General features: G+C 39.4%; 1 protein-coding gene across 1 annotated transcript in view; it reads left to right on the forward strand.

Moving 5' to 3' along the window:
* Window positions 1-22,555, forward strand: part of CSMD1 (CUB and Sushi multiple domains 1) — a 1,813,702-nt gene that overhangs the window by 902,437 nt on the left and 888,710 nt on the right. The window contains exon 4 of the mRNA XM_032618622.1: window positions 2,329-2,523. Within this exon, the coding sequence (XP_032474513.1) occupies window positions 2,329-2,523 (195 nt within the window). The remainder of the gene's footprint in view (window positions 1-2,328; window positions 2,524-22,555) is intronic.

The raw sequence follows: 22,555 nt of genomic DNA on the forward strand, positions 1-22,555 counted from the left end.
AGTGGTTGAGAGTCCGCCTGCCGATGCAGGGGACACGGGTTCGTGCCCCGGTCTGGGAAGATCCCACATGCCGCGGAGCGGCTGGGCCCGTGAGCCATGGCCGCTGAGCCTGCACATCCGGAGCCTGTTCTCTGCAACGGGAGAGGCCACAACAGTGAGAGGCCCACATACCGGAAAAAAAAAAAAAAAGAAAAAAAGATATTTTGATAATGTCTTAATGAAATGGCTGATGCCTTTGTAGTATTATGTGCGTGTTTGCATTTTCGTGTTTGCAACTAGAAGTAAATGTTTTAAATCATCCTCAGTTACTTCTATTCTCTTGCTGACATTGTTCACATTAACATTATTTTCCTAAATTATAAGGTTGGTTGAAATCAAAATTTTCATTCTGGACAAGGAAGAAAAACACCAAAAGCATTCATATTCACATATTTCCCCCCCAACCCCATCTGTTTTTCTCTCTCTGTTGATGATAGAAATTCAGCACATGTCTCACGTCTGTCTCTGATTATAAGGTCCCTAGCTCAGGCTGGCTGTTGGGCATCCCGGGTCATAAAATAAAGTGATTCTCCAAGATAGAATTGAAAGTTTTCTACCTTAGGAAATCATAGACAGTTAAATTCCAGACAGTTAAAAATGTTTTTAAACAGCATTTAAAAAACAGATTTATTGCCTTAGGGATGGTGAATGTGGAATTAAAAACAGAATTTCTTTTTTATAAAAGACCCATAGATGATTATAGATTATACTGAATTATTTTCTATTATGTTATCAAACAGGTTTTTGTAGACTGTTTTCAGAAATTATTTTCTAAAAACTAGAACTGAGCAAACTGTGACTATATAGTGATTTCATAAACATGTCAGTAATATTAAACATCTAAATTGTAGTATTTGTTTTCTCAGTGTTTCTATATAGTTTAGTTTGTATGTATTTAATACGAAAATATTAATCTTGGAAATCACTGAAATTCCCTCCCTGTTCACTGGGAAATGTCTATTTATCTCTCTGTTTACAAACAAAGAAAAAGTGCTCTGTATTATACATATATAACAAAATGTACCCCTATACCAATTCAAAAAATTGGATACAGAAATAGAATAATTTTGTTCATTTGGAAATACTGTTTTTTGGAAAATCATTTCTTTTTTAAATGGTAGGATCCTTGGTGTATTTGAATTCTACATAATAGCAGCTAACTTACTGATGATAGATTAAATTTAAACCAGAAATATGGAGACAGAAGCCGACAGTCATCAACTTCGTCTATTCAACTTAATGGTGCCTCAGTTAAGTTCAAAAGTACGTTCTATGAGTGTGAAACGGCATCGTGTCCATTAGGTTTCAAGGCAGTTGAATTAGACAGAGAAGCCTATCAATATGAAAAGTGAGGAGGCCAAGAAAGACCAGAATCAAGGCTATCTCACTGAAATGCAAGTGAGACAGTACTTGCCTTGTCAAAACTGATAGTTAAAACTTTGTTGTGGGGCTTCCCTGGTGGCGCAGTGGTTGGGAGTCCGCCTGCCGATGCAGGGGACACGGGTTCGTGCCCCGGTCCGGGAAGATCCCACATGCCGCGGAGCGGCTGCGGCTGGGCCCGTGAGCCATGGCCACTGAGCCTGCGCGTCCGGAGCCTGTGCTCCGCAACGGGAGAGGCGACAACAGTGAGAGGCCCGTGTACCACAAAAAAATAAATAAAAAATAAAAAAACTTTGTTGCGAATCAGACACTCCAAACGCATAGAGCCTTACAGATGGCTTGGAATAGAATAGTGGTACAATTTTTGTAAAAGTCCGATAGATTAGCAAATGACAGTTTTAATTTATTATTTAATTCAGTTGTATCCATCAAACATTGATTGAACACTTATTACTGGTGTGTATCAGGCAGTACTGGTCCTGGAGGAATAAGGAAAAATATGGCATGGATATTCATTCAAGCTGTATTTCTGTTATTTTTTCAGATATCTATATTCAGCTGTATTATCTGATTTCTAACTATGTGGGACTGTAGAATTTCATAATTAAAAAAATAATCTAGATGTCATTTAGAACACTGAATCTAAGCAGAACTGTATCTTCCCCTCTTAACAAAATCCACTTATTTAAACTTTTTAAATATTTCTTTACAGAAGTACTAAATTACAGATTTTACAAAACACAAATCCATTTCTCTGTTTAATTTTTCGACAAAATTAAGATAATTTTTGTCCTAGATTTGCTAACTTCAGTAGTTCAAAAGTGGTCCATGTCTTGTGATATAAATTGATCTCAGTAGAAAATCTTCCTTTAACTTATATTTCTTTCTCCTCTTTTTTTCTCCCAATAGTTTTACCCAGCCACACATGTGGAAATCCTGGAGAAATACTGAAAGGAGTTCTCCACGGAACAAGATTCAACATAGGAGACAAGATCCGGTATAGCTGTCTCTCTGGCTACATCTTGGAAGGTCACGCCATTCTGACTTGCATCGTCAGCCCTGGGAATGGAGCATCGTGGGACTTCCCAGCCCCGTTTTGCAGAGGTAGGTGCTGTACAGGGAGGGTGTGTGATGAGCTGACACCTGGACTCAGCAAATGGCTTTGGAATTGACATTGGAAAAGTTTCCACTTAACGAAAGCAAGACACATCACGCTGGGTCTTCCCATGTCAGCTCATTCTGTTCCCTAAAGCAATATTGTACGTAACCTAAGAAACCATGGCTGCACCCTGTGAAGTCAATAACAAATTTAGATATGTTCCTTAAACATCCAAATTTTTCTTCATCCTGTTTCTCAAACCTTGTGGACTTCTACATATTTTTATCACTTACTGTCATAGCATTCTAAGATTTAATGCACACATTTATGGCCTCCTTGCTTTGAAGTTTCCTTTTTTACCTTTTTCTCATTAAAAATGGCAGCTACCCCTTGATAATTAAATTATACCGTTGGAAGACTCTTTCAACACTCTCGGGCTTTGGAGATAGACCATAAGGGATTGCACCAGTGCAAGTGTTCCTTGTTGTGATTTGTTGCAAGATGAGAATCAGTTTTCTGGAAGCCTTGTGATTTTTAGTCTTTTCTGTGACATTATTTTCCTGATCCAGTAACTTTAGGAAAGGGCATGCTTTGACTCTTAGGTTTTGACTTTCCTAAGAAAAAACTCACTTTATGGTTTCAAATGTAAAAGTGTGGCTTACATTTATTGAGGTCTTAATGTAATTCAGAAAATGTGCTAAGTGCTTTACCTGAATCGTATCGCTGAATTCTCACAAAACCCCACTGAGATAATAAATACTCACACTCATTTAACGGGTAAAGAAGCACAATTTTAATTTTCAAAAGGTTCCAAAAGATAGCATATGATGAGTTAAGACACAAACCCATGTCTGAATTTTTTTTATCGAAGTATGGTTGATTTACAATATTGTGTTAGTTTCAGGTATACAGCAAAGTGATTTGGTTATACCTATATATATGGATGTATCTGTATTCTTTTTTTCAATTAATTTCCATTATAGTTTATTACAAGAACCCATGTCCAACTTTTTATTCATGTATGTAACCAGGCAAATCCACAGTCTTAGCTTAAGTCCTCATATCAAAATGTGTTTTTCTCATCAGTCTGTTTATCTTTTCGTCTATGCTATCTAATGAATACTTTTCTATTTTTTTTGTTATCTCTGTTACGTGTTGCAGTCTCATGAGATCTTCCCAACGCTACTTATCTTAGTTATGGCATGTTGCTGCTGCTGCTGCTACTACTATTACTACAACTGGTATTAGTACTAGTACTAGTACTACTACTGCCATTAATACTGCAGCTGGTAACTAGTACATATTGATTGCTTGTTATGAGCAGGCATTACTTTTTCATGTGTAATCTTCACAGTAGGTATTTTATTAAAGAAGTATTTTACACACGAGGCATCTGAGGGTTAGATGGGAAACATAACTTGTTCAAGGTATTCCAGCTGGTAATTACCAGAGGTCAGATCCAACATCTTCAAATCATCCCTGTGTCCTAGAGAAATTCCTGCTATGGATATTTTCTACCACACGCATCCGTTACTCCTCCTGAAATGCTCATTTTCTTGCACGTTCCTCAGGTCTATTGTATCTCTCTTCTTTTTTTTCCTTAGTGCTATTAATTATTTTACATCTTCTATTGTCAAAACAGTGGTGTCCTCAAAATCCAGATTTCTGTGTCCCTTCCCTTGTCTTTTCACTGATTCCCTCAACTAAGTGATACTGTTTAAGGACGCTGTCACTTGGATATCCTAAATATATTCTTGTTTCCCTATTTCTACCACTGTGTATCTGATATTCACTCCGTGGAAACGTTGCAGTCACTCTCTCCACTTTGCCCTGCTTGCCCCTTTTATTCTGTCAGACTGTCTTTCACGTCTCCCCTTTCCCACTCCAGCTGTCCCGTTCCAGTTGTGTTTTCTTCTCACCCAGACCAGCTTCAAGTTGGTGAAATGAGCGCCACATCCAGAATCTCAGCCTTCATCCTACACTCTCCTCCTTAGTCCCGCTCCCAACACACACGTCTTCATCATCACCTGTGTTCTCTCAGCCAGACCATGTCAGTGACTCAAAGAGAATTAAGTGCAAACCCTTGAAAATGCTGTCCCCGTGCTCCATCACCTCGTCTGAACTGACTTGTCCCCTTTCATCTGTTAGTGTTCCCAGACACAGATGTTATCCTTTTGTCTGCACGCGATGCTTTGCTTGGTCTGACTTCCCAAAAGCCAGCTGTGTGCGTCTCCCCCAAGTGCTGTGTTCCTCACACCAAGCTGTTAGCTTGGCATCCCCTCCACGGTGGGAGTATTGACACCAGGAATCAGCAAACTCTACAAAGCAGGGTTTCTTCCCGAAGAGCTCCTTAACCAGCTCACCACTCCATGCCTAAATCCAAACTGTCACTCATTTTTTCCTGTTACGAAGTTTTCCCTTTCATCTCCGTTAAAGCCATAAATCTTACTTAGTTGTCAAGTTCACACTTAAGCCCAAATTTTAGTCACCTTTTTTTTAACCATTGCAACCCCTTTTTAAATTCTTTAAGAAAACCCAAGTCCTTTTGTCTTGAGCATTTATTTTGTTGCTATTTTGTATTTTAACCTTATGTCTTCAGCGTTTTCTCAACTAGTTTGTAACCCCCCAGGACATAATTAGTCATAAAAACTGTGTGACTATGTCCTTGCTTCTACCTTAAAATTAGCCAAATCCATACCTATTTACCCCTAATGCTGTACCTAATCCCCCATTCAAACATTTAATAGAGGAATGGAAGTATGCTGGGCATCAAATGAGGAGTTATTATAAACTGGAAAATGCAAAAATAAATATTAACAGTAACTATGCCAGTTTCTGTTTTGCTCATACCTCCCCAAGCATTTTCTTCTGAATTGAAGGGTCTTTACAAATTTCACAATTATAAAACTTACAAAGTCAAAGTTGATGTAACAGTCAGCTCATAATCTTTCCTATGTTGTCACCAATTTATTAAATCCAAACCATATCAAGACACTTATCATAATATTTATCTTTTCTTCTATATTATAGATTATGAAATGTATGCTTATTTCAGTGCTTGGGATAGTAACATTTCAAAGGGCATTAAATTTGATATAATTCTTTTATGTAACAGATTTGAAAGATACAACAGTTTTGTCATTGATTTTGGATAACTGGATCATAAAGAAAAAAGTCGATAATCGAATTCTTATAAATGTGTAGATGTGGCATATCTAGAGGGGATAAATTAATTTCAGCGATATGGACTTAGATCATTTTAAAAACTGAAATGAGTATATTTTCTGCTTCCCCAACATCCTAGATATTTTGTTCCAGGAATTGCTTGAGCAGTCATCTTAAAGTACTGCTAACAGTAACACCGCTGAATCTCTTTGCAGTGACCTTTTCCTAGTGTTGACAATTTTACATTGTAACTCCAAGTGGCAGTATTTAACCTAAACAATGACACTTAAATGTATCATTTCTAGAGTCACGTGGTGCTCTTTAAAGAAAAAGGATATAGCCATATATTTAATAAAGTCAGTGCATAATGAAGTGGGAGGTCAGCCAGATTTACTTAAAACTGATTCCCTTAAACAGGAGACCAGCATCACACTGACTTCTTTCACGGATGAGTGTGCAGATTGTCTCCTTCCGGAGGTGTGTTTCTGTCTTCCTCATTTATCCTTGAGTTTTCACCTAAGTGTCTGTATCTTCCTTCATCTCCCTTCATTATTGCACATTGCTCCTATTGTCCCTTCTGATCTTTACAAAGATGTACTGTTTCTGTATTTGCAAGTGTGGTGTGTATTTAGAGGAGGAACATAAAAAGGGGAAAAGAAAAAAAAAAAAAAACTAGATCTACTCAATGACATATGCTCCCAACTCAGAATTTAAATGCCTTCTTAATTTATGTTTCCCCTATTCTATTACTAAATCACAAAGACTATAATGTCACGGTCCAGGAATGATCATAAATGACTTTGAGCTCCAGGATAATAGAGGGCCATAGCATATGAAATCCAAAAGAGAAGGTATTCTCCTTGAATGGAAAATTCGCATGGTGGGTCCTTGTCTCCAAATTTGTGATAAGATTGTCCGAGAAGGCAGAAAGGAAGTAGGTCAGGAGCTGCATTTGGAAAATGCTCCTTCGTAAGAAACCTGTTGTCTGATGTGGAGAAATCCCCAGGGAGAAGTGGTCCTGTCCTCACATTAGTCCACCATTAGGTGGGGAAGTTGTTCTGAAACCATCTCCCTTTGGTCCCTTCAGTGAGCATTTCCGTCCACTGCAGCTCTCCAATTCTGGATCTCATTTTTGAAAGCATTAGTGTGATCTTACGTCAACTGTCTTATTCCATGGATATAATCACATAGGAAATGTATATACGTTTGGGGACATGAGCTGTATCTCTGGTCCTGGAAAAGGCTAGGCTCCTTTACGCTCTGGAAAGATGATAGGATGGCTGCATCAGGCATATGCCGCCTGAAATAAGCCAGCTCTAAGCAAACACTAGTCTCCTCAGCCAGAGATGCCTGCTCCCCCTGCCCCAAACATTACCTTCTGATATGCCTTAATTCTTTCAGTGATGGAGCACTTTGTATTTGCCAAGTATGCTTCAGAAAATAATTCTTAGCAGCCGCTGCAGAGCTGAGACCCCTAAAGTCATAGCCCTGGACATTCCCATTCACAGGCTGTCCTAAATAACTTATTTTTGTATATTCTACGCTTCATAGATTAGCCTGTATTAACATTATGTGCACGACTCATATGAACTACCATAGAAAGGCATCTAAAAATCATATGTATGCAATGTCAATTTGTAAATATGCTGAAACCCACAAATGTATGATCCTGTGTATACCTCAAATCACCTTGAGATGTATGCAGGGAAAGTAATAGTAGTCTTGTTTTGAAGGGGAGGAACTAAAACTTCAATTGTGTTGACATATGTTGGCTTATGACTTGAGCTTTGTAGCAAGACAGCTGTCCTTCTGATTTTATCATTCTACTGTTACTAAATTTGATTAAGTAGCATTTGTACATAATTTAAAAATTTAATAATACTGAAGGGATTATAGTGAAAAGGAACATCCTGTTGAAACACCCATACTCTTAGGCTGTAGACATTTCAATAAAATTTAACCATTTTTGTCATTATTATCTTATATATGCTTATACTGTTCTTTCTTGCTTTATCAAGTTAAAACTTTTTAAATTGACATCTTGCAATGAGTGTTACTGTAATTTTATCACTCCATTCACCATGTCTTGTTTCTTCCAATTTAATTTAGATTTCTAAACATTATAAATCTGAATAATGCACTTGACCGTTTATATCTTATTTCTTTCACTTTTGGCAGCATCTTCCGCCTGTCCACTGTATAAGGTGTGACTATCACTGCCTCTGCTCTTTCCAGTAAATGTTCTAATACTTTCCTTCCTCTATGTTCTCTCAGCTGTAATAGCACTTTTGCAGTATCAAAGTTGTGAACACGTACGTTTTATTCTACGCTCGTAATTAAGTCCTTCTTAATTTGTCTGAAGGCTGGATAGCAATAAACAACATTCGTGTTATCACAACTGCATACATACTGTTCCAACATCATCATCCCTGTGCCACTCCAAGAGAGTTCAGATCAGATGAGTTCTTTCTTCGCCTCAATTATTCATAATAACGCCACGATTACTTTTTTCCCCCACATTTGGACCACGACTTTCTCATTCTGCTTGTTTAGTTAATGTAACGTTAGCAGGCTCCAATGTCACTATTGTCTGCTCTGCGTGTTAAACCCCAAATGAGTATTTCTGACTGGGGTTGGTTTTGATTGAGCGGTGATTTGGGGACTTTTGTGTCTGGCTTTCAGTCAGGGTTGGCAGCTTTGTCTCCATCCATTGGCAGAGGGAGGAAAGAGCCTGGGGTTGTTATGGGCAGGCCTCACACACGTATATTGCACTGGTTAGACTCAGTCGTGTGGGCGTCCTTAACTGCAAGGAAAGCTCGAACGAAAAGGAAGAAGAAAAAGTAGATTTGGTAAGTGGCTGGCCTGTTGCCGTGACTGCCTTCTATTTGTCCTAAATTTTTGAATTATTTTTTTCCCCTTGTTGATTTATAAAACTTATGTTTCATCCCAATAATCCAGACATCTTCTACTTTACACTTATTTGAATTATTGCTGGGAATGAGCTCTGTTCTTCTTCCTGAAGGTCACTGACATTCTTCTAACGTAAACCAGATTGCATCGTATTTTGGACAGTCTAGCTGAGTATCGAATTATACGTGGAAACCATTTCCTCCCAGAATTGTTAAAGCATCGTTTCATTATTTTAAGCATATTATTGGCTTCTGCTTGAAAAGAAGTATTCCAAACTAGAAAAGTAATAAGTTTTCCAGGCATATGTCAAAAAAGAGAGAGAGAGAAAAAAAAAAAACAGGTCTTTAAAAAAGCATCCACAAGTGAAACATTATTTGAGGGAAGATACTATATTCATAATCTTTTGGAGTAGAAGGATAACATACAGCATGGGGAAAAGCCAAAGATGTTCGGAATTAGCTAGGTTGTAGCCCAGAGCATCCTTCTTCTGTGTGATGGAGCTGGTAGGGGGCAGTAACCGTCATCATTCAGGCAGGGGCTCGGGGCTGTCCAGCTGCCACACACCTAACCAAGAAAAACTCCCAGTTCCTCAGTATTTAGATCAGTGCCGTTCGCTAGAAATATAACGCAACCCACAAGTGGGAGCCAATTATGTAATTAAAATTTCCTAATAACTACATCGAGAGAGTAAAAAGGAACAGGTGCATTTAATTTTAAGAATGCATTTTCTTAACCCAGCATAGTCCAAAGATGGCCATTTCTACACATAGTCAGTATAAAACATTAATGAAGTAGTTTGCACTTTTCCCCGAGTCTTTAAAACCTGACGTGTATTTCACAGTTAAATCATTTCTCAAGGTGAACTAGCTGCATGTTCTCGTTAGCTATGTATGCTAGTATCTGCTGTTTCAGACAGCTCAGACTTAGCAAGCAGAAGAATTTTAGTTTTCTTTTTTTCTATCCGCAACAATCGTTAATGTATGCAGCGTTCTGGTGCTGTGAGTACATGTCACTTTCACTTACGATGTAGGGTTCAGTATACAGTTGTAGTTTTATGATAAGGACTCATAAGAAAATGGGTCTGAAATACACACACATATGCCATTCTCTGATTGGAATTCTCCCCTTTAACTTCTCGGCAATTGCTGAAACAGATTTGAGCTGAATAGTATCAGAAAGGAGAAGCCTAGTTTTACTTTTACTTTTAAGCAGAAGATCACGGTGAGCCTAGCTCTCCAGTAATCCAAAAAGATTTCTCAAAAGGAATCTCGTTTCAGATACTATCTTACTTTGGGAAGAAATGATATTGGGATCTAATGAACGAAGATGATGGGAAACTTTGAAGAAGAGGCTAATTAGCTATAGTGGAGTTGGCAAAGAACTGGAAATAGCTTTGTGCATGTGTGGCTCCAGATGTATAAAAGAATAAAAATAAGAGTGATTCTAGGGAGAAAATAAACTAGATTCAATTCTGGGACCTAGCAGTTATGGTCTATGCTACTGTAAGTACATTGGATTCCTCTCTCACACTTCTTTTCCATCTGTAAACTACTGCATATACTACGGTAAGCTGTTCGTACAGCAACCTAGCTACAGAGACCACACACCCAATTTCTACATAGTATCGTCAATAAAAAAGCAAATATTTTGAAAAGATGATATTCTCAGTGTTAGTATGAGGATTAAGTGAAAAGACATATGCAAAACATCCTGCAAGTCTTTTTTTTTTTTTTTTTTTTTTTTGCGGTATGCGGGCCTCTCACTGCTGTGGCCTCTCCCGTTGCGGGGCACAGGCTCCGGACGCGCAGGCCCAGCGGCCATGGCTCACGGGCCCAGCCGCTCCGCGGCATGTGGGATCCTCCCGGTCCGGGGCACGAACCCGCGTCCCCTGCACCGGCAGGCGGACTCTCAACCACTGCGCCACCAGGGAAGCCCCCTGCAAGTCTTTAACACATAAAGAAGGTGAATAAAGCACAGGTGATCTAGCATGTTATTTATGGGCTGTGCAGTGTTATTTTCTCTCTCTGTTGTCAATTTTCCTACCTGTGTAATAGTACCTATTTCACAGGTCTGTTGTAAAGATTAAATGAGATAATCCAGATAAAAATCCTTAACAGAGAACTCGACACAGTGAAGTTCTATATGTATTAGCTGTTATAATTACTGTTTCTATCTTCTCCCCGCTCCAGTTTTGAAAGCAAATTCAGATTTAAGTGATTGGAGACAAATAGATTATAGGATCTCAGTGCTAGTAGCTCTTAAACAAATGGCTTTTCTGCATTACTGAAATTCTTCGGGGGAAAAAAAAAAAAAAAAAAGAAAACTACCAGGCTGATTTAATAAGAGAAACTGAATGAATAGAGACTCAGACAAAGAGCCAGTTAAGTGCCTACTAAAGGGTGAGTCCGTGTCAGGACAGGTCATTGTGTTTTATGTGTCACTACTTGGGCTGCAATAAGGAAACAAAAACCACATATACAGCGTGCGTGTAGATACACATATGCATATACATAGCATGACAGTATCGAAAATGTAGATTTGGCAATAGTCAGATGGAGATTATTTCTAGATTCCTCTTCCTTAAGGGACTAATCAATCAACCTTTTTCTTAAGGGATTAATCAATCAAACTCAACGGATTTTTAATAAGGAACACATGGAGGAGCATCTGTTATCTAATAGACATTTCAGCTTGGTCGATCAAATTGTAGATTTTTAAGAAAAAGATGCGGTGATAATAACAATTAAACCTGTATCAGTGACCAAATGTCAGGCATCATTTACGTGCTTTACAAATATTCTTGTGTTTAACTTTCACAATAACCCCGCAAGTTTTGTATTATCATTGATCCTGCTTTTCAGTCAGAGAGACTCGGGCACAGAGACGTGAGGTGACTTTTCTGAGGTCACACAGTAGTGAATGGGAGAGTTGGAATCTGGGCCTGGTGTCTTATGCCATTGGGCACTGCAATGCCCGGCTCGTTGCCTTTTAATTTATGAGAATAAAAAAAATAGGTTCCTTTAAAGAAGAAACTTACATTTTCATTGGGGAACAAATATTTGAAGTTGGATTAGACAGACAAAGATTTTCTTCTCGAGGGATTGGTGCTTGAGCCCTGAGGAATCTGGGAAGGGGCGGAGAGAACACGGCTTGTCTGGGGATGTCCTGCTTCTGAGGATGAAGCGTGTGCCTTGGTTTTCTCCGGGGGAGATGGAAGTTGGTGGTCTCTAGCATCCTCCCGTTTCTCCACCTGCTCCTTGGGCAATGCAGGAGAAGGTGTCTGGCAGACCTGCAGGCCCTTCAGAGATTACGAGCCTAAAAAGAGAAATATAAGGGCAGTAAGATGCCGGCAGGGAAGAGTGACTGCCAGTCTCAGTATATTCTGCAGAAGCCTGTGGTTCAAAGCAAGCACCAGCTAAAACTGTTTTCTGTGGGCTTGATGGGAGCTACCACCAGCCACAGCCTCGGGGCTTTCAGATGAACAACACGATGTGTAAACCCAGCTCAAGAGAGCCTTGAGCCCAAAGAGAGCTGTTTGGCAGTAGGATCTTCCTTATTATATTTTAAAGGCCAACATATGACTTGGCTGCAGCCGTTTCTTTGTAGAGTAAGTCCATCTTGGAGTGCAGGAGGCAAGCAGGGATCCATTTGCCCCAGTCAGATGGTCTTCCTTCTCTGGGGAAGGCTTCTGTTTGCATGAAGTTGGTCCTCTTTCCTCTTTTCTCTGTCGCAACCCTAAATCCTTCCCTACCGCCAATTTGTCCTGGCGGGGATTCTCATGTGGGGGCAGAAAGGTTGAGGCCTGAAGGATGCTGCTGGCATCTGGGCTCCGTGAGCCTGCAGGGTACTGGTTCCAGGCAGAGTGGTTTTAGGAGGCCCTTGAGACCAGATAGAAGCTACCTGAGACGTGATTGGCCAGTAACTCTTCCCTCCCTATTTTCCATTTTTGGCCAACAGAATCTTTTTCAGCCACTATGAATTACTGAAGAAGGAAAGCCAGGGGGAAGTAGAAATAGCATGGCTAAGCATTTTATTTAGACCAGGTCTCTGCGGCAAGTGTTGCGTTATAAACTTGGCATGCATTCGTTTATGTTTTCTTGTCCAAAAGTGTTCAAGGTTAATGTTGATACTGAGAGTTTGCAGATGAGGGCTCTAACTCCCTGAGATGTGAGGGATCCTGTCCAGGGCTGCAGACACAGTAGGTGGTAAAGACCATTCTCACTTGGTGTCTTCTGCTTGGCGTGGGTAAGGAGAGGTGTTCTTGTTTTCTCCTTTTGTTCTGTTGAGAAGCGTGATCTGTAAACCACTGAAAAATAACCATAAGTGAGTTATGATCAGGGACTAAAACTGCTTACTCACCAAGACTCTAACCTTGTTTCTCTCTGTCTCAACAAAAGCATTTAAGATAAATATTCACCTCAAAGTGTCAAAACACAGTGTCACTGTTACTTGAGGGTTTTAAAGAGTGTAGGATACGGCAGCTGTTGTGCTTTTTTTGAAGAGTTGATGGATGTCATGCGTTTCAGGACAGTTGTATTTCCTCGGAAGGATGACTGAGAGCGTGCAAACATGCCACCAAGTAAAGAACCAGGAGCAGTCTCGGCAATACCTTTAATAAGACATGCTAAACAAGGGATGTCAGTGCCTAAAGCTGCAAGTTTCTTTAATTGATAAGCCTTACATAAGGTGACTGGAAATGACAGTATGGCACTTGCCAGTGCTTTACGAAATGTCACTCAGGGTGTTTAATTGCAGACATTCTGCCACTAGTGATGATGGGGAAGACAAATACTGGGAGAACCTGTAGCTGGAGGGGAGGAGAAGGGAGAGAAGTCATGCTTTTTGTGGGTACCGATCAATTCTGTGATATTTAAAACACAGCTGGGTTTTTATGAGTTATGTTACAGAGATAACATTGTAAAATGAATCTTAGATGATCTTTCTTGTCAGGACCAAGCATTGCAAAGTAAGATTGAATGAGGTAGTCATCATATAAGAAACTCAGATCTAAATAAAGTTTGAATGGCTTTAGACAATTGAGTTTTCAGCACTTTTCTTGCATGCTGTGTAATAACCAACTCTAAGTCTTACCAAAATTGAAAAAAAATATCAATAACATGTCAACATTATTATAGTAAATCTGGTCTACATGGTTTGCATTTCACTATGATACAAGGCTTTCTGATAAGCACTCTTTTTTTAAAATATATATTATCTCATTAAATACAATCTTGGAACTGGTTTAAAGCATAGTCATAAGTGCTTGTATACAAATCATTTTGTGGATCAACTTACAGTATTTTTCCATGATTTGCTTTTCCATGTAAGTACCATATTAGGTTGCAGGGCTGAAGTTGTCTAGTGCCCAAAAAAACACACGTTCAATTAAATGCCGTTCATTGTGAAAGGCAGTGATGGAAGTGTTTAATAGCGAGGACTTGGTCATTCAAGGTCTTGGTCATTCAAGGTCATTTCTTACTTACTAGCTCAACATCATGGACAAGCTGTCTGCAAAACCTCTGGTTCTGAATCTGTTGAATTGGATTAATGCTACTTTTTTTTTTTTTATAATTGAAGTATAGTTGATTGACAATGTTGTGTTACTTTCAAGTGCAGAGCAAAGTGATTCAGTTTGGATTATATATATATTATATAGCTGGATTAAAACTACTTTTAATTTCATGGGACTGGTAAAGTTTAAATGAGATGCTTGAAGTACTTAATACCAATAATAGCTATTATTATTGAAATCATTATCATTGAAGAGCTAGAATGGAACAGATACGGAGACCGGAGGAGGCCAATTCATCCTCTGAAAAACTCTTAGAGACTAAAGTCATAGAGCATAGTGCATTGTTTTCTCTTTTTAAGATTGGTATTAAATCATAAACATTTCAGTTTTAACTGACAGCATTTTCTTCTCAATATCCTCAATATTATCCAAAGGAATAGTTCTCTCTCTCCCCATAATTGAACATAATGATTGTTTCCAGTGTTTGCTTCTACACATAATGCTATAATTAGTGTCTCTGTACATATAACATTGCTTTTGTTTCTTCTGTTTGATTATTTCCTAAGGATAGAATTCTCAGAATGTTATTTATGCTTTGCAAATTTGCTGAACAAATTTCCATGCCACAAGTATTTTCACTACAATTACTCTTGGTTTTGATGTTAGTATTTCCTTTTAAGTTGCTGAGAATTTACTAGCATTAAAATGATGCCCCAAAGTTGCTTTTTTTTTTTTTTAATTGCCAGTAGAATATATCTGCTGTCTATTTGTATTTGTTCATTTGTTCTTTCAAGAAACGTTTATCCAGGAGAGACAAGATGTCAGATACATTTAACAGTCGGGTCACTAGACTTTTTCTGTCAAGGGCCAGATAGCAAATATTTTATGTGTTTCAAGCCGTATGGTCTCTGTTTCCGCTACTGTAGTCAGTCATTTTAGAGCAAAAGTCTCCATAGACGCTACCTAAACAAATAGGCATGGCTGTTTCCAGTAAAACTCTATTTACAATAACAGTTACTGGGCTGTATGTAGCCCACAGGCTGTAGTTTGCTTACGTTAGTTCTTCGCTGGGGCTACAAAGCGAACAAAACAAGAAAAATGCCAACTGCCATGAGAATATCTTAATGGGTAGAGGTAGACCACATCAATCAAAAAACAACGAGTAAAAACAAATAAATATGTCACATATCCAATCGTAGTATGTGTTCACAGACGCTCTCACTAAGACAGTGACATTTGATTGAGCTGTGGTGACCAGTTGCTTGGTGGGTTTTGACAAGAGAAGTGGCATCATCTCATTTTGAACGTAAGAGCCTTACGCTGGCTGCTCTGTTGAGCAAAGAATGTATGGTGGGAAGAGCAAAGTGGGCAAACCTGTGAGGAAGCCACTGCAGGCTTCAAGGTGAGGGGTGATGTCATGTTGAGAGGCAGTAGGAGCAGGGAAGGCAGCACAATGCATTTGGGTTAAGAATACAGCTTAGAAGGGTCAACTTTTCCGAGAGACTCCTCTGAAGACCTACTGGACAGTAGATTCCCTCCCGCCCTTGACCCAGGGCACTCTTTATCCTATCATTCTTATTCTTTATCATTGCATTAAAAAAAAACAAAACTTACAGACTTCATTTTTTTGAGCAGTTTTAAGATGACAGAAAACTTGAGCAGGAACTAGAGAGCATCCTATATACTAATTCCTCTGCCCCCTGCGCAGTCTCTCCTATTCTTAATATCTTACATTAGTGTGGTACCTTTGTTACAACTGATGAAATGATATCGATACACTCTGACAAATGCATAATGCCATATATCCACCATTACAGTATCATGTAGAATGGCTTCACTGCCCTTAAAATCCTCTGTGTTCCACCTGTTCACCTCTCCCTCCACCAGATACCCTGGTAACCCCTGATCATTTTACTGTCTCTAGAGTTTTACCTTTTCAGAATGTCATATAGTTGAAGCCATACAGTATGCAGCCTTTTCAGATTGGCTTCTTTCTCTTCGCAATATGCATTTAAGGCTATTCCATGTCTTTTTGTAGTTTGGTAGTTCAATTCCTTAGTTTTCGGAATAATATCCCATTATATAAATGCAACAGAGTTTGTTTATCCGTTAATCTATTGAAGGACATCTTGGTCTCTTCCAGGTTTTAACAATTATGAATAAAGCTGCTATAAAAACAAAACAGACAAACAAACAAAAAAGAAAGAGCCAGTAGAATTTTACGATGCAGTGGTTACAAGTTATGAGAGAAACAGGAGAGTCATGGATGGCACTATTTTTATCTAAGCCACTGGAAGAATGGGGTTCCGGTTTACTGAAAGGGAGAAAGCTAGGGAATTTCAGATTTGGAAAAGGAAAAGTCAAGAATATGATTTGGGGGTTAGTAAGTCTGGAATGCTATTTAGACATCCATATGGATATGTCAGGTTGGCAGGTGGATACAAAAAACTGAAATTCAAGAGAGATCTGAAATGGAACTACAAATTTGAGAACTGTCAACATATGTACCGTATTTACATCCACATAACTGAAACTAGATGAGATCACCCAGGTAGTAAATGCAGTTAGGAAGAAAAGAGGTCCAAATACTGAATACCGGGCACTGCACTAAGGATTGGGAGATGGAATCAAAATAATGAGGAGGCTGAGAAGAAATGGTCAATAAGATTAGAGGCATCCACGTGTGTAGTATATAAAGTAGTAGTGAATAAAAGCATATGTACACGTTGTACTAGTGTCAGGCTATACTACACCTTTGTATGACGTAATCATTGGTGGAAAATGGAGGACGGGTACACAGAATCACCCTGGACTATTTTTGCAACTTCTTATGAATTTGCAATTATTTCAAGGTAAAAGGAAGTTTTAAAAGTATATTGAGGGGCTTCCCTGGTGGCACAGTGGTTGGGAGTCCGCCTGCCGATGCAGGGGACGCGGGTTCGTGCCCCGGTCCGGGAGGATCCCACATGACGCGGAGCGGCTGGGACCGTGAGCCATGGCCGCTGAGCCTGCGCATCCGGAGCCTGTGCTCCGCAACGGGAGAGGCCACAGCAGTGAGAGGCCCGCGTACCACAAAAAAAAAAAAAAAAAAAAAGTATATTGAGAAAAGTCCTTCAAGGAGGTGGAGATGGATAACTGTGGGATGTTGTTGAGTGCTTGTATAAGATAAGAACTGAGAACTGACCATTGGATTTGTTGGTGTGGCTGACGTGAGAAGAGCAGTTCTTGTGGACCCCTGAGGACAAAATCCTGACTCAAGTGGGTTCAGTAGAGGATGGGAAGAAATTAAAGATTGCAATTATATACATTTCTTGAGATGTGTTGCTGGGAAAGGGATTTTTATAAATAAAGTTAAAGGTAGATATGGAGACTGGAAAATAGATGTGGAATCAAAAGATAGTTGCTTTTAAAAAAAAACATTTTTGAATGGGGAAAATTATAACATGTTTGTATGCTGAGAGCAGTTCTCCAATAAAAAGGGTAAATGATCATTTGTTGGGAGGTTTGGCTTAGAAACTTGTTCAGGGATGAAAGCAAGAGCACAGACAGCATTAACCCTAGGTTAAGAGCGTTTATCATTCATATAGGAAGGAAATTTTATGAGCAGAAAAGCAGATAGGTGATCAAAAGATTGTAAAATGTCTCCTTTGATTGCTTCTGTTTTCTTAGGGAAATAGGAGACAAAATCACCATGTAGTATTAAGGATGTGGTAGGAGATGCTGGCAGGTGGATGAGGAAGAGGGTACAAAATGGTCATTCCCCCCGAAAGAGGACTGAATGGATGAAGGGAACAAAGTAGGAATGTCACCATTGAAAGCCAACTTGGATGTGGTCCTTAATTTAAAGTGAGACCCATCAGTGTATTTTTGTTTTGGGTTTTTCTCCAGCCAGTTTACCATGGGAGAAAGTGTGCATTTGCCCTGATTTGAGTCTAAGGTGTTGACAGTGGAGTTACGGCAGACCTCAGGCAATGACTGAAATGACTGAAAATGACTGAAATGACTGAAATGATGGCCATGAAATCAGAGGATGGCAAGGGGAGAAATGGGGACATGAGGCGCCTGAGGGGAAGGAAGTGAAAAAATGTCAAGATCAGGGAACTGTAGGTCTATCGGTGTCAAAGAATTATTGAAGTTAAGGTATTGGAGGCAGTGACCTGGAAATATAGAAAGTGGAGGTCTGAGAATGGGACACCCCACATTGCAGCTCTGGAAAATGATCATTTATTGGTACTGAGAAGATGAAGGGTGATGGTGGGAATGAATGACTGTGTGGGGTTAGGTTTTTGGAAGAGGGGCCGAATGAACTAAGAGGCCAATATTCAGAAGATGATCTAACTCGATACTGAAATCAGCAAGAATCAAGACAAATGTAGAGCTGGAGAAACTGATAGCGAGCCAGAAGTAAACATCTGCAAGGACTAGTGGGGCTGCCCAGGGGATGTTGTAGATGACTCCAGGGAAGAAGGTGTCGGATTCTGAGGACGAGAGACTCCACGCTGGGGAAAGAACAAAAGCAGGCCAGAAGTCGTAATGAGATGTGTGTTGGTGGGCATGTAGTCCAGCTCTAGGGACAGTGGTACTTGGGCTATGGATGCTTAACATTGACCTTGGGGAGGATTTCATGATGCAACGTTCTGAGAAGACAGCCGGCTTCCATGAGAAAGAAGTGAGGGGATACCTCAGAAGTGGCTGAGACACAGGAAGTTTTGCTGATAGATGACCTTGAGTTTCAGAGGACCTAGCGGAAGGTTTTTAAGAGCTTGGGAGAGGTAGGGGTCAGACACGTGAGCTTTGTAGAACTTTGAGCGAATGAGGGTCTGAGGGGATGAGGGGTGACCTAGGAGACCAGCGTTTCTTCCAGTGTCTTCAGTACCTAAGGATGAAGGATGTTAAGAGGTTAATCTCCTGATGGTCTCAGGTGTGACATAGGTGGTGGTGAGGCTACAAGAACAGTAGCAAAAGATCTGGGCCCCCTTTCATTCCAGCCCCTGGAGGAGTGGAAACCTGGGGAAGGAGGCTGCCTCCTGGTGACTGGGCTCTGTGTGACTCTCCCCTCCTTCTGAAGCAGCTGCTAAACTCCTGGTGAAAACAGTGTGTAGACTTGGAAGGGCAGTTTTACTCAAAGCAGTGATACAATGGTCAAAATAATTAAATAAACTATCATTGAGTGATCGTTGCATGCCAGATGGGAGAAAATAATAATAGCTATTTTTACTGAGTCCTTAGTATTGTCCTGAGCACTTCACAGCTATTGATCTGTCTAACCTTCCCAACCACCCTGTGAATAGATGCCAGTATTATCTTCATTTATAAATAACCAAACTGAGGCCCAGAGAAGAGAACTTGTGACACAAAAGTGGGAAAACCTGGATTCGAACCCAGGCAGTCTGACTTGTAGGTACCAATATTCTACACAGCCCTAGGAAAAGTATATTAGAGACTATTGCCTAGTATTAGACATTGAACATTATAAATGTGTGTGCATTTCTTTTTTCTTTCCTGGATGCTTTTCATACAATTTTTAAAATTGAGAAGAAACTATACAACCCACTGTATACCCTGCATTTTATAAATTCAATATTCTAGGTCAGGAATTTGTTGAAGCAATGTTGCAAATGCTTGGTAAACACTGCATGGTTTGGTTTGGGTGCAACATACTTTATTTAGTGATTTATCTGTTGTTAAACATTTAGTTGGTTTCAATTTTTCTTTATGATAAATATGGCAAAGTATGTCTCTAAATAATGTTTTATTCTGTATTTTGAATCATGCCCTTAAGATACATTCCTAGCAGCATTTATACCCAGGCAACGCTTATAATAATTTTACAGTTTAGGATGAAAATTTTTTAAAGTTTTGAAATTCCTTGGGGAAATAGTGCACTCTGATTTCTGCTTACAGATAGAATTATTTTCCCCACTTACAGAAATCAGTAGGTTCAAACACATCTTTTATTAAAAACCTTATCTGCTTCGTGGATTAACTTGATGGCATTCAGGCTCCTTTAAGCTGTAGAATGTTTTTTTTCCCAAATACAAGATTTTTTGAAAATTCAATATAGGACACGGATTTAAAGAAATAATTGCTCTAATAGACATTTGGTGTGGGAACAAAGCCCAACCAGTTGACTTTATTTGCTACTTGTAACCTGTGACTCCTACGTGTGGATGTCCTAGGAGCACAGTTTTTAAAATATAGAGTGAAGTGACTCAATATTATATGCATCTTTTTGTTTGTTTGGTTGGTTTTTTTGCGGTACGCGGGCCTCTCACTGTTGTGTCCTCTCCTGCTGTGGAGCACAGGCTCCGGATGCGCAGGCTCAGAGGCCATGGCTCACGGGCCCAGCCGCTCCGCGGCATGTGGGATCTTCCCGGACCGGGGCACGAATCCGTGTCCCCTGCATCGGCAGGCGGACTCTCAACCACTGTGCCACCAGGGGAGGCCTGTATGCATCATTTTATTAAGAAGTATTTTGTGTGCTGATTTTTACAGTCAAGTATTTACCTGGCAGTTTCGAACCTATCTTCATTTTCTTTCTGCGTAATGTGTAAAAAAAAGGTGTATGGGGGGAGATGATGGAATTCTAAATAGCATTTACTTAGAGTCCCCCCAGTTTTTCAGCTTCCAGACAAAACATTGCTCTGGATATAGCAAAATTAATGTTCAAGTAAAATTTTTGATACATTTGTACTGCTGTGAACATCCAGGGATAAAAGAAGCTTACATTATGTTCATATAACTATATTATTTAAATATTGGCCAGAATTATTTATTTTATTTTAATGGTTACTTATTTTTTTTTAATACATTTTACTTTTTATACGTGGTTTTTAAGTTTACATCAGATGCTTACGGAGCTTGAAATAATTCTTCAGTTTCCGGGAAGATTGTTCATAATCTCCCTTTCTTAATGTTTTGCTCTGATTATTTTGCTTTCTCTGCCTGCCTTGGCTTTAATTCTTCTAGAAATTTCCCCACTGCTCTGCTGAGAATAAAAATAATATTTCTGGACTTGTGGCTTAGCTACTTGATGAGAACAAACAAAGCAAAACAAGCCATCAGCTAAACCCCTCCTGGACCTGCTACCATGATGAAACCTTCTTCTTGGCAATTAATTTTCGTCTGAAATACCTCGCTGCTTAGAGGCTTGCTGTTGTTTCTAGTAGAGTATTATTTTTTTTAACTTCATGCTTGAAAATGCCTCCTATTTCTATACATAAATTAACTTTTCTATTTCTACTCTTTGAAATGATATAGTTTGATGCCATGTTTAGGCCCAGAAATATATATTACTGTAGTCCCATTTTTCCTACTGAAGGTGACTGAGTATAGGCTCCAGGTAACTGGTATATGTACAGGAAATGCTGAGTCATTCACACAATGAGGCGGGGGCGGGGGCGGGGCGGGGGCGGGGCGGGGAATTTTACTGAGTTCCAGGCCGCCTACTAGGAATAGCAGACCTGTGCAAAGGCAAACTCGTAAAGCTTATGGTTCAATGCTTTGCCCTTAGCAAAGTGCTAAGAAGTAACAGAGCAGGATGAAGAGACAGGGAATGGTCCAAAGTAGATGCCAGTTCATACACAGCGGTCAGAGAAGGTGGACCCAGGAAGGGGACTAATGAGCAGACTGGAAGGCAGGATGGTGAGTGCGGAGGCCCTGGGGCAGGGACACACTTGGCTGTGGTCCCAGCAGGCCATGGTTAGAGGGGGATGAGGAGAGTTGGGTTGGACAGAGGCCAGGCAACGTGGGCGTGAGATGGGGGCATGGGGTCAGATCACCTAGGGCTTCTCAGGTCCTGGTCGGGTTTGATTTTATTCCGAGTGGGGATACGGAAAGTTTAACAGTTTTGAGTGGAAATTTTTAAGATTCAAGTTAAATTTTAAAAGGATCAGTCTAGTTAATTTGAATGAAACAGATTCCAGAGAAAAGATGAGAGTAAGATCATTTAGTTTTCAGTACTATTGTGTGTGTGCTTGTAAGTGTATGTGTGTGTGTGTAAACAGCATTAAGAGATGATTCCAAAGGTCTGTGGCCATTATGTATAATGTATATGTTTTATATTTATATATATATATATAAATCTAGCTAATGATCTCTAGTTTTGAAACCTCTATATCTAATTTTCAAGTAAAGCATTTGATTTCAGTATTTTAATTATGAATAATTAGAGAAAAAGTGTTACATTGTTTAGTTTAACTATGTTTTTGCAATGTTACTGATTTATAACCAGTGAGGCCTGCCTTGTGAAAACATATCTCAGAAATTATAAACTTATGTATTTAAAAATATAATTTGTCATATAAAATAATTTAAATTACATTTGTCACACACATATTTTCCATCAAAATACTAATCCTAGTGTTAGAGATATGTTAAATAAAAACAACAATAAATTTATTATATCTCTACTGATTTTTCGGTTTTTCTAAAGAGATAACATATTTTAG

Source organism: Phocoena sinus, chromosome 21 (assembly GCF_008692025.1).
Source record: "Phocoena sinus isolate mPhoSin1 chromosome 21, mPhoSin1.pri, whole genome shotgun sequence".
Lineage (NCBI taxonomy): Eukaryota > Metazoa > Chordata > Mammalia > Artiodactyla > Phocoenidae > Phocoena > Phocoena sinus.